The sequence below is a fragment of the Habropoda laboriosa genome, unplaced genomic scaffold (genome assembly GCF_001263275.1).
Source record: "Habropoda laboriosa isolate 0110345459 unplaced genomic scaffold, ASM126327v1 scaffold33, whole genome shotgun sequence".
In the NCBI taxonomy this organism is placed as follows: domain Eukaryota; kingdom Metazoa; phylum Arthropoda; class Insecta; order Hymenoptera; family Apidae; genus Habropoda; species Habropoda laboriosa.
The window spans coordinates 3,148,909-3,160,898 of record NW_017100187.1 but is presented as its reverse complement, the minus strand read 5'-3'; the positions used below and the strand labels follow the sequence as shown (position 1 = coordinate 3,160,898).

General features: G+C 44.6%; 3 protein-coding genes across 4 annotated transcripts; 1 reads left to right on the top strand and 2 right to left on the bottom strand.

Moving 5' to 3' along the window:
• Positions 1–97: 97 nt before the first annotated feature.
• On the bottom strand, positions 98–3,708 carry LOC108579665. 2 transcript variants are annotated; one of them, XM_017943252.1, is made up of 2 exons: positions 3,657–3,708; positions 98–913 (listed from the first exon to the last, which is right to left on the bottom strand). In XM_017943252.1, exon 2 carries the CDS (start codon positions 585–587, stop codon positions 204–206), a length of 384 nt encoding a protein of 127 aa, XP_017798741.1. In that variant the 5' UTR covers positions 588–913; positions 3,657–3,708; the 3' UTR covers positions 98–203. The 2 variants fall into 2 exon arrangements, with proteins under 2 accessions (XP_017798741.1, XP_017798740.1); XM_017943251.1 differs by lacking the exon at positions 3,657–3,708 and adding an exon at positions 2,369–2,522.
• On the top strand, positions 3,079–5,456 carry LOC108579507. Its single transcript, XM_017943050.1, has 7 exons — positions 3,079–3,102; positions 3,157–3,542; positions 3,956–4,093; positions 4,180–4,415; positions 4,484–4,704; positions 4,833–5,098; positions 5,165–5,456. Exons 1-7 carry the CDS (start codon positions 3,079–3,081, stop codon positions 5,454–5,456), a joined length of 1,563 nt encoding a protein of 520 aa, XP_017798539.1.
• Positions 5,457–6,093: 637 nt separating this feature from the next.
• On the bottom strand, positions 6,094–11,209 carry LOC108579540 (endothelin-converting enzyme 1). Its single transcript, XM_017943102.1, has 13 exons — positions 11,057–11,209; positions 10,316–10,429; positions 10,102–10,258; positions 9,824–10,033; positions 9,457–9,737; positions 9,242–9,340; positions 9,002–9,172; positions 8,785–8,933; positions 8,309–8,531; positions 7,747–8,206; positions 7,514–7,660; positions 7,299–7,438; positions 6,094–7,219 (listed from the first exon to the last, which is right to left on the bottom strand). The coding sequence occupies exons 1-13, from the start codon at positions 11,066–11,068 to the stop codon at positions 7,043–7,045; spliced, it is 2,340 nt and encodes a 779-aa protein (XP_017798591.1). The 5' UTR covers positions 11,069–11,209; the 3' UTR covers positions 6,094–7,042.
• Positions 11,210–11,990: the final 781 nt, after the last annotated feature.

Sequence of the window (11,990 nt, the reverse complement as noted above, 5' to 3'; positions counted from 1 at the left end):
CCCCTCCTCCACCACCACCGCCACCTACTCCTCCTCCTCGTCATCCTTCTCCTCTCTTTCCACCTTGTACTCGAACGCTTGGTCTTTCTTTGCTCCGTACACTCTTGACGCCTGTTCTCTTGTGTATGTAGTATCTTACATATTCGTATGTAGGGGCCGAACCATGATGCACCCGCTACCATAGACTAGCCCCTACCTACCTCCTATCTACCTACCTCCTCTTTCTCTATCACCTTCTCCTTCTCTTTCTCCGTCGCCACCTCCATCATTGCCACCAAAGCCACCATCACCGCCACCTCCGCCGTCGCCATCGCTATCTCCTTTGCAATCGCCATTGCCATTGCCATCACCATCGCCATCACCATCGCCATCGCCATCGCCTCCGTCACCACCATAACCATAACCATAACCATCACCACTACCGGCACTATTATCGCAGTCACCACCAGCTCTATCACCACATTCTCCTTCTGTAGCTCCTCGTCCTCTTTGCTGCCAGTTTCGTGTTCTCCGCCGCCACCCCATTCTCGCAGCCACCTTACCACAACTCTACCCCAAGCTTTTCGTTTCCCCACACGTACCGCCATACGGTACTCTCCCGCTTACCCCTTCAACCGGAAAGCTTCTCCTCATCCATCCTCTACCGCTCCTCTTTCTTCACCAATCTCCCTCTCGTAGTCCCGTCTAACTTACCTTCCTCCTTCTTCCACACGCTCGCCCTCTCTCTTCCATCCCCTCCTCTTTCTTCTATCTCTCCTTCTTTTTCTTCGTTCTTGTCTTTTCCACAATGCTTTGCAAATCATCGCGGCAAACGTCAAAGACTGGCACAACGCGTCCTCGCGATCAGTATCTGATGGTTCGGCCGACGTGCTTCGCCCCGTCGCAACTTTGCCTCCTTTTTCGGATTTTCATCCTAAAACGTGTGACACGACGAACGTTAGCTACTTGCGCGCCAGTCATCTGGTAGTTTTCCTTCTCACAATCCGTCCCTATCTTCTTTCTCCTCTTTTAACACCCGAATGAAAAAGAGAAACGGAGCGTGTACAGTTTCAAGGTCTGGGAAAAGATATGGGAGAAAACGGATTTCACGTAGGAAGCAGGGGAGAATTTCAAATTCAATCCAGACTATACACGTTGCAGTTTACATTGCACAGTCACTCCGAAAACTCGATTGAATTTTTGTATCGGTCGAATCCGGGACACCTACTGAATACATACAATTTACTTGCAGTATCCCGGCGCGGATCGGGCGGATGCGATAGCAAACGAAAAGAAATGAGAGAAAATCGAAAGAGAGAGAGAGAGGGGGGGGGCGAGATAGGCCATCGACTTCTTTTTTCGCAACGTTTAAAATCGAAATTGACTTTCAAAACGATTCAAATCCTTCTACGCGTATCGAACGCCGAGGCTGGCACAAAATGCAGTACGTGACACATTACAAAACAGTGAAATGGGCTATTTTTAAACCTCGCGCAGATTTTATTCCGCGTAGCAAACTGTGCGTAGGCTCGATCAGCGTATTCGATCGCGTTGCTTTTTACGTTGGGAGCATCGATTCATCGGTATCGGTGTTCCAACTACATACGTATATGTAGGTATAGAGATACTCCATATCGTATAGTCGTTGTAAATTTCCTATGCAACCACTACTTTCCAGTTCGATCTATGTATGGAAATAGGCTTGATTCGACCGAGAATTCATTACCACGTGATATTTTCGAACGCTCGATAAAATGGAAAAAGGACGAGAAAGATCTGGCAGTAAAGCTATGGAAATGCGTAAAATGGTCGTGGTCCATATGTTGCCTGTTACCCCACACGTTGCTACTGTCTGTCATCGTAAGGATCCCAATCGAGGGCTGCTACTCTACTGTTATTATGGCTACACTTGCACCAGCAACAGCAGGTGGCTCGAGAAAAGGGTCCCTGATCTTTCTCTTTTTTCCCCCACTGTTGTTGCTGCTGCTGCTGCTACTGCTGTATCCGCACTAACGAGCTACTTTTAGAGATCTCTCTTACTCGTTTCTACGTAGTTTCAAACCCCCTGTCCTGTTGCTACCCGCACATTTATGCTGCGCATATTTCGAAAGGAACGCTCGTCTGACTCCTTTATTTATTACGATACGATACGACGCGACGCGTGGAACGTTAACCCGACGAAATTAACGTTGATCTTCGGAAAGCTACGTCGACGAACAGATATTCGAAACTCTGACGATTCGAACAACGCTACTCCCACGGGATACCAGTACACGCGTACATACGTAATCGACGTATCCATCGAAAAATCAATGCGATACGTGATACGGTACCGCGGACGCGTTTTAAGGTTATGGAGAGTCAATCGAATTGCAAAAAGTTTACTTACCTATTTAGAAATTCACGATCATCTCTGTCATTTCCCGCGTGCATCGTAGTTATTCAGGCACAGGGAACGTGTTTCTTTCCGATTTCTCGGGAACATTTTGCCGACCATCCTAGCTGAATTTCTTCGAATTCGATCATCAGACAACGATCACATCATATCGATCTAAGAAGCCGCACAAATGATGCGCCGTACGTTCAACTTTTTCTACTGCGCATAACCGACGCGCATAGCGACATGACGTGATTGGTGCTTCCGACAAGATATACCTGCGACGGTTCCTTTTCAAAATCATATCTTACGCAGACGATGAAAAAGATTGATTAATCCGTAGGATTGAACGAAACTGCGTAAATACCAGTACCCTTCGGAGTTCACTGTCAAACCTCCAAGTATATCTGAGTTGCGATGAATTGCGTTACAAATTCCTTCGATTCTTTCGTTATTATGCTTCAGATTCACGTACATACGTACTTATGTATCATATTTATGTACATACACAATATGCCCCGAGGGAGAGAACATCGTGCCTACCCATTAAGGGAAAAATAGATACATAAATAATAAGTCGCCCTCAACCTGTCGAACCTGTCTGTCGATTGTTTTATTCGAAAGACATTTTGCTTAGTCACTGCAATGGTTCGGAAACGAAGAGGAAGAAGAACCGGCGACGCACACAGTCCTCCCACTAGACTCGAGAACACTAGAGAAAGATGAACGCGGTCGCATTTCTAACGGTGAGCGAGAGCAAATCAAATTGAACCGAAATTTCTACGGTGTTTCGTTTGCAGGTATTCGTGGTGTTGGCCACTGGCGAAAGGTGCATCCGGTTTCTGAAGAATCACAACGAAAAGAGAATGTTTCAAATGATAGCGGGCCGTGTTTGGCGATGGAACAGCGTCGTGGAAGAATTCGAAGAGATTCAAGCTGTAAAGTTGAACGGCAGTGTCGTGTGTAGCGTTAAAATGGCAAGCGATTTGCGAGGAGAAGTGATCGTTGCTGCGACAGATATCGTACGTATCAAGCATCACTGCACAACAACAACGACCGAAGAGAACAACGAGAATGTGAACGCGTTTCAGATGCATCCGTACGTATTAGGAGGCTCGAATGACAGCACAGTGACTGGTTTCATCGGCGACATATGGACAACTTTGGAACAATTCTTGGGATTTGTGTACGCAACGATATCTACTATTTTTTTCATTGATCTCGAATTCCAATCCCTGGTACGATCTAGAGATGGAGAGAAATAATCGCGATACATACTTACACTTGTATATATTTATACCTCTCTTCTAATCCGTCGCACCGTTTCGGCTTCCTTTAAATTACACGGCTAATAGTATCGGAACGATGTAGAGTAGGTACGCACGTTCAAAGACCGTACGAAGAATTTGACCAATTTTCCCTGTACCACCTACACGCCGCTAGGTCAAAATACTCGTATGATTCATTCGTCTAGACAGGTATAAGTATAAGTATAGTAGCGCATGGTAGAAAAGGGGTTGGCAGGGCAGAAGGGAAGAGAAAATAGTGGGCGGGCGGTGCGTGCACCGTAATAAAGGCGTTTCTTCGTCGAAAATGCAGAACGATTTACCGAAAAGCAGGACCGTCGGCCAGCCAGACGCTGATGAATGGACAAGCTCACGCACTACTGGTAGCCACGGTGATTTATTCCGACACCTCCGGATATTACGCTTACAGTACTCCGATTACTACAATCTCGTAAGTCATTCCCGATTAATATTCCTCTTGGCGGTATACTCGCTTCGATATTTGATAATACCTACTAACAATCTGAACATCCGCAGATACGCTCTTTTCGTCCAATCCGATGGAACGAGGGTTTTGCCAGAGTGGTACGTGAACGTCTTTAGCAGAGGACTGTGGCTAACCGTTCTGATCTTCGTTCTGGGTACAGCTGCCGTCATCGTAGGTGTACATTATCTGAAGAAAGTGACACAAGCAAATTACGTAGAATACGACGATGAATTTTCCTCGGCCTCTTTTAATTTACTCGTGGTTCTAGGTAGCTTGAGTGGTCAAGGTAAAAAGCTAAATAATAGCGTTACTATAATACACTTTGTGTACCGATAGAACACCATGTTAATATAGGTTTACAAAAAATACCAGCCTCTTGGCCGCTTCGACTGATCGTTTTGTCCCACTTAATAACCGGAATGTTACTGTCAGACGGATTTAGCAGTACACTTACCTCTTATCTAGCGATACGTGGAAACTATCTGCCTTTAACCGGTCTCGAAGACGCGTTGCAAAAACGAAGTCATTCCGTTTGCGTGAGAAACGATAGCAGCGCCTATATTCGTTTTACGGTGGTAAGGAAAATCCTTTCTTTTTTCTTTCTTTCCACTTCTTTCCTCTTCTTTTCTCTTCTTTCATCTTCTTTTTAGCGTGGAATCCTTAAAATTGATCTATACACGGACATACGATGTATTTTAAACAGGATGGATCTCCGAGAGGTGAAGTGAAGGAGGAGTGGAAAACTCTGGTGAACAGTTACTGTCCAGACATGAGAAATACTAGTGCATTGGTTTCTCAACTTTGCACTCCTGGTTTCGCTTACTTGGAAGTTCCGGACGTGTTTTTACCTATTTATCAAAGGGTTCGACACATCTGCCGTATCGTAGAAACGGCCAATCGTTACTGGACACTTAAAATCTCTTTTCTGCATGCCCGGTTTGCAAAGCATCGCCACTTGATAAACGTCTAGTAAGCGACTTTTCTGCCTTCATCTTCCGCTTATTATTGCAGTAATTGTCTTCCGCTTATCGCTAGCTTGATGCGACTACATTCGGCTGGAATCTTGAAATACCTCGAAAGAAAATGGATGCCCAAGGGAAGGAAAAGGTCGGATGTTGATCGGTCGGTCTTTCAACCAGTCGAATACGCTCACGTACATCTACTGCTTTTAGGATTCGTTTACACGACCATTCTGAGCGTTTTCATTTGCATTCTGGAAAACATTTGGCACACTATAGAAAAGAAAGGACGATCGAACTTTACTAGACCGTTCGTCGTTCCACCGAATAGGTTTCGGGTGGATCGTGTAAACGAGAATTCGAAATAAAATAATCGTGTTAGATATGTTATTTCATATGTCATAGGAGGCAAAACTCTCTGCTCTCCTGCAATTGTAAGTAATAATAAAACCTTCGTGTCGTTAGGTAATTTCTTCTTTATTTGATTTACACGTGCGTCATTAATAAATATATGATTCCGAATAATATATAATATTAGTGAATCGGAAATAATTGTCGCTTTAGTTAAGGACTACTCGCTCGACCCACCAAATTCTTTGCCGCTCTCTCTCTCTCTCTCTCTCTCTCTCTCTCTCTCTCTCTCTCCCACTGTCCGCGCTCTTTTATAAATAAAAAGATACATAAAGAGCAGCAATCGAACTTACGATCAATTTCCAACAATCGCTTTTACTCTCTATCTTGAATATTACGAACGAACGAACGACCGAACGATCTCGTAAACGTTCGAAATAGAGAGTCACACCACATTGGCATCGTATTTGTAGAAAATAGTTAGTTAAATTAGACGATCACTGTACTATACAATCTCCGATATACTTTTTAGAGATTAAAACAAACTTTCGATTCGTTCCTAACATGAAGCTTCACACGACACAAAATATACGACACTTAAGCACATTTGAAAATATGTATCCGTTTTGAAATTTGTTCATACGTAGAGCGGCGCGGCACGTCGAATTGTACTGGTTGACACGAGGAGTCCTGGTTCCACCTTAACTAGCCTGTAGTTCGTTTAGAAAATTAAATTTCTTAAGCTTAACACTAGAGTTGAAGTTCCTGCCTGCAGAAATTACGGCAATACATTGCTTATAACCACCATGGATCGTCGAAATCATTTTTTTGCGACACCAATAGAATATACATATGTACGTATGTACTCACTCTTCTTCCCGTTGCTCAATAAATAATAAGTGACACGCTCTGAATTGGATGAAAACGTGGAAGGGGTGAGGGGGTACATGTTCTTTGTGAAAAGTTAGGACCAGTTACGAACAATTCCAAGGCAATATGCCTTTGTATGCAAGCGCGTATATCTTACACATTGTACATAAGTATGTACCTATGTATATACCGATCCTTAGGAATACCGGTTCTCGATAAACTAATTGCTGCTGCCACCAGAATGATTACGATGAACTAGGGTGAATTTGTTCGGTTAATGAAAAACATTGACACTCCGCAACGCGTTCGTCGAGTATAGTAGTGTTGTAAAGAAATGCAACGATTCGTATATGGTAGCCCTAGTGCCTTTCTATAATAATTCAGCTTCAGAGCTGATTTATCCGGAATTCGAGGTTAATAGGAAATTAGCCCTGGAACGTTCGGTATAAACGTATTCGCTACGAATCACGTCCGATACCGTCCGAATAAAATAACGCCGTCGAAAGCGCAACTTGGTTACGCTGGGCGCTTCTACTTGATCGACGCATTGTTGCTTATCGGTGGAAAAGATCGCGGCGACGATCCTAACTGATTCACAACTGATAGAAGCGGAAGCGTTTGTAACAAGTTTCACAAGAACTCGTTTGCGAGATATACCGAATTAAACGATACATTATGTATGTATGTAATCTCCAAGTTGATGTGGACTGTCGAAAGAAACGGTGCCGCTCGTTTACCATACTACGCACTTGTGAACCGGATTCATTCGCGAGCCTTCTGGACAGTTGAATTCGGACGCAAACTCTGGCAGATTCGAGAGTGGCCCTATCACCCTGTACTTTGGTGGACAGTGAGAGTCTTTCTCGATTTGAAGGGCTATCGCTTCGGACGTTACCGCGGAACACCAAACCTGGGAAACATTTCTAAATTAGTTACCTACTTACATACTCTGTCTACTCTCGAGCATAATTGGGTTTATAAATATTTACCTGGGCAAAATTGAGAAAAAATAATTGACGATGCGTCAAATTAAGTCCAGGTAAGGGTAATTGATCCTTGTAACTTTTAGGCGTGGAAAGGTAGGCGTGATACGCTGCTTTAAGGCCTCCGTTGTCCGCTATATTTTCGCCTGCGAACGAAACAGATGGAAATTGTGAAATGGCAAATAGTAGAGAGGAATGAAACGATCGGTGGAATCACTGACCCAAAGTCTGCCGTCCGTTCACATGTCGACCATGTATCTCGACATTATTGTACTGTTCGACGAAGCACTCTGTTCTATTTTTGAACCTTTCTATCGTAGCGTTGTTCCACCATTGATTCAAGTTCCCGTGAAGATCGTATTCTCTTCCTGAGGTGAAGCGACAAATGAAGTGTTGGATGAGTAGAAGATACATACGTATAGGTACATAAGTACTTAAGTAGGCATGGTAGTACCTTGATCGTCGAACGCGTGGGTCAACTCGTGTCCCATAACAACTCCTATACCGCCGAAATTTAAGCTGTTGGGATTCTCCATGTCGTAGAGTGGACTCTGCAGTATACCAGCGGGAAATACCATTTGATTTTTGGTGGGCCAGTAATAAGCATTAACCGCGGGTGGTGTCATGATCCACATAGTCCTGTTCACAGGCTGACCGAGCTTTTCCAAATTCTTTCGCAAGTTGTACTTGCTCACTCGTATGTTATTCTGGAAGTATTCGTTTTCTTTGACGGATAGTCCTTTGTAACGTTCGTCGAGCTCGTTCGGATTCAAAATGAAATTGGGAAAGCCGATCATATCGGTGATCGCGTTCGCTTTCTCTTCGGCGGATCTTCTCGTTTCCTCGTCCATCCAATCGAGATTTTTCAAATTCTTGGTGAAAGCTTTGCGCACTTGGTTGATCATCTTCTCCGCCTAGAATCGATTTCCGCTTAAAATCGAGATCGCGTCGACGATGCACCGGTAGCGTGCATTATCAGTGAAATAATTCGATACTAGATATAAATATAAATTAACCATGGGTTTGCTCTTTCCATGGAAAACTTCTCTAACGAACATCGCGCCGATCGCAAAGCCCATCGCGTTATGCGTGTCGCTGACGCAGTAACGCCATTGCTCTTCACGGCCTTCCGAACCGATCAAAGCTTTCCTCAGTCCCTTGTAAGCGTCCCGAAACGGTTTCGACAGACAGGCGGTCAGAGATCTCACCGTTTGCCAAACCAGATAGTTATTCAGTATTCTGTACGAGAAAAAAGAGCAAAGGGAGAGAGAGAGAGAGAGAGAGAGAGAGAGAGAGAGAGAAAGAGAGAGAGAGATGGAGCGTGTGTACGTGTACGCGCGCTGCTAGATAGAGAAGGGGCTAAGTATGTAGCATACATAAGTAAGTAAGTAGGTAAGTAAGTAAGTACATACATACATATTTATGTAGAATGTAATAGTGGGATAAGGCAAGAGGTTTCCCCTATCCCCTATAGTATCTGGGGGAAACTTACACTCTTCCTTTTTTCGTCCCATTGTACTCTAAAACCACCTTGGACAATTTCACAAAGTATTCCGGTGCAAAGTTTACGATCATCGTCTTGTTACTGATTTTCTTGTTAACGAGGCCCGTCGCATTTTCGAAATAGTCCACCCAGGACATCTAAATTTAGGTGAACAATTATAGAATGGTATTTATGAATGGAAGGGGTGCGCGAACGCGCTACTTACGAAAGGCGCTTTACGCTGAAGTTCGCTCAACGACATCTGATTGTACAGCTTCTCTTTGTCCCGACGATCTTCGAGCGGTGTCATGATCTGTGCCAGTCTGGTCTCGAAATCGATCACGTCCTGCATCTGTTTCCTCGTGGAATTCTCCGCTCCACCTAGCAGCACGCCGATCTGTAAATGTAGACGGTGTGGTGTATTTGTATAGACGGTATCTGGTTAGACGGCGGTCCGCGGTTCTACCTTGGTCATGTACTCCAGATAGGCGAGCAACACTTTGCTGTGTTCGGTGAAGTTGAGATAATTGTCGGCGGTTGGGAGCGTCAAGCCTCCTTGATCGATCTTAAAAATAAAAATAAAAATGAAAATGAAAATAAAAATAAAATGAAATCGGCGTTTGGTAGGATAGGCTAGGAAGGAAAGCACGCGTTTCCTCTATCTCGGGACGCGGTTCTTACTTGTATAATGTGCCTGGTACTATTTCGATCGTCTTCGTTCACCGCCCATGTAAATAAACCGTCCATGTTGTAAACATTTTGCAGAATATGCATACTGTTTTGCAAAGACCACGCGGTTAGATTGAACTTCCCAGAAACGTTCCAGCCACCGATGGTATCCAACAGATCCAGCATTGGTTTCGCGCCGAGCGTTTCAATCGTATCGTTCGCGTCCATGCACGATAGAAAATAATACTTAGCTTTTTTCTCCGCCTTCGATTTCATTTCGCAGAACGGTTTTTCTGAATGAAAAGAAAAGAAAAGCAAAGCCGGTTTCGGTCACGAAAGCATCCACCAGAATTCTATTCAGAGAGAGACTCTCTTTTACCAAGAACATTTTTCACGACCAGCTGATTGTCTTGCTCGAGCTTGTCGAACGTTCCCCACATGCTGTTCTCATCCGGTATCGGGTTCTTTTTGATCCAGCCACCGCAAGCGTACTCGTAAAAATCGTCGCACGGATCGACCGAGCGATCTATGCTGTTTACGATCGACGCGGCCACCGTTACACAATGCTCGGTTAAACAGTGTGTACCATCTGAAGGAAGATCGATCGGTCTGTCAGAGTATGTATAAACTAGTTTTATCGCGACAATCCTCTCTTACCTTCTCCGTGGGAAGTAACGTGAAGTATCTGCGCCTCGTCCCACCCGTTCTTACTGCTGATAACTATCGAGAGCATCACCACCATCAACAACAGGCCGGCGCAAATGATGAAAAGACATCTCTCCAGCGGGCTCCTTGCTCTCCACAGCGAGATACCCTGCGTACCATCAAATCAATTCTCTACCTATGTACATATATCGCGAGGAAAACCTACCGAATTATATCTGACGTGCGTCCCAGACGTGCTGATGCCCTCGCTGTTCAACGCCACGGAACCGATGCTACTGCTGTCCTCGTCCTCGAACTCGGTTTGTTTGTACATCATCATCTAAGAAAAAAGTCCATGCATGTGCATTTTCTCCGTCAACTGTTATCTCGCGTAGTCCGCGCTACCATACGTAACGTTAACGAGTAGTATTTTCTCGCTCTGTTTTCATACGTACATACCGGCGAGTAGTATAAAAATATGTCCACGACGCGGCACGCTCACGATTACGCTATCACGATAACAAGGCTACGGCAGCAAGTGCACGCGTGCAAACACGAGGATCTGCGCAAGCAAGCAAGCAGACGCACGTCGCGTCGTGTCGCGTCGCTTCGAGCTTCGTAGCAGGAAACGGACACTTGTAGCGTCGTTAATACGATTAAAATGCTTTCTGCCCGGCACCGTGTTTCGTCATGTAACATCGCAAGGATAACAACATATCCGTATGTATCACAGGAGCAACTCATGGCAATGAAAACGAGAGAGGGACAGCTGGATTTGCTCGACGATAAGAAAACAAAACAAATATTAGAGGTGAAGGTGGATAAAATTGGCGATATGCCGTAATGATAGGTTACAGAACGAAAGGACGAATGAACCGAGTTCGTCGACCTGCATCGCGTCCGACGCGTCAAACACATCACGAAAGAAGCTTGTTCGATCTGTATTTCTCGAATGCGTACCACTCACCTTCACCGACATCTTGCCCGACACGATCGCGTAATCACCGCGCACTATGTATCACTTTAATTATCGAAGACGAGAGGATGAGACGACGAAAACTCCGTTCGATATTTTCCAACGTTTTTCTCGGCTGAGCCGCGCTACATCAGCGTCCCTAACTTTCCGTCGCTCTCCCTTATGGGGATGCTCGACGCACCTCAACCCCTCCCCCGGCAATCTCCTCTTCGTATTGATTTCCTCCGAGTCTGCTGCTTGCACCTGCCATCTCTTACCATCGCCGCGGCATTACTATCGGTAAGAGCGAGTTACCGTGCAGCAATAACACGAACAGACGGGTACGGAGGGGACGAAGGGCGAGCATCGATTCGCTTCAATATTTCGTAGCCGTTTAATAACGTCGAAATCAAGAGAAATAAGAAATATTGCCAAATGAATCGGCGCTCTCCGTTTCTTTATTACAGCGTATTTATGTATATCATATGTACACTCTAACGTGAATAAATATTCTGTCTTTATTTGAGGAAAGACAACCCTTCGCGTGAGGTACAATATATCTTACAGTATATTATCGATACGAATATGATTGCACGTTACGGTGAGAGGATCATTCGGACTATTTAGTTATCAATCTTCTTAGTTAAAGCTATAATATAACACGCAGACTACGCACGCACACAAAATATAGCGTTTCCTGAATCTGCAGAAGACTTGGCAATTCTCGGAACGATACTCGGTGTGTTACCTTACGCGTTAACGCTTTCCCTTCCAACGGACTCTATTCGAACAGTTCGTCTTTTTCGATCGATTAGAAAAAATAATTGTGCATGTATGTGCATACACAGGCACGCACATAAGTATATGTCATACAATATATAATTCTTTCTTCTCTGTTAAGCTAACACTGCTTCGATTAACTCGCTCTAGTCGACATTACCTTATC

Excerpts from the sequence above, each read along its gene's own strand:
- LOC108579540 (XM_017943102.1), bottom strand. Across the intron at positions 9,738-9,823 it reads GGTCGTGAAAAATGTTCTTG|AAAAACCGTTCTGCGAAATG; the intron begins GTAAAAGAGAGT and ends CTTTTCATTCAG. Across the intron at positions 9,173-9,241 it reads ATCTGGAGTACATGACCAAG|ATCGGCGTGCTGCTAGGTGG; the intron begins GTAGAACCGCGG and ends CTACATTTACAG.
- LOC108579507 (XM_017943050.1), top strand. The coding sequence starts at position 3,079 with ATGAACGCGGTCGCATTTCTAACG. Across the intron at positions 3,103-3,156 it reads ACGCGGTCGCATTTCTAACG|GTATTCGTGGTGTTGGCCAC; the intron begins GTGAGCGAGAGC and ends TTTCGTTTGCAG. Across the intron at positions 3,543-3,955 it reads GAACAATTCTTGGGATTTGT|AACGATTTACCGAAAAGCAG; the intron begins GTACGCAACGAT and ends TCGAAAATGCAG.
- LOC108579665 (XM_017943252.1), bottom strand. The coding sequence starts at position 587 with ATGGCGGTACGTGTGGGGAAACGAAAAGCTTGGGGTAGAGTTGTGGTA.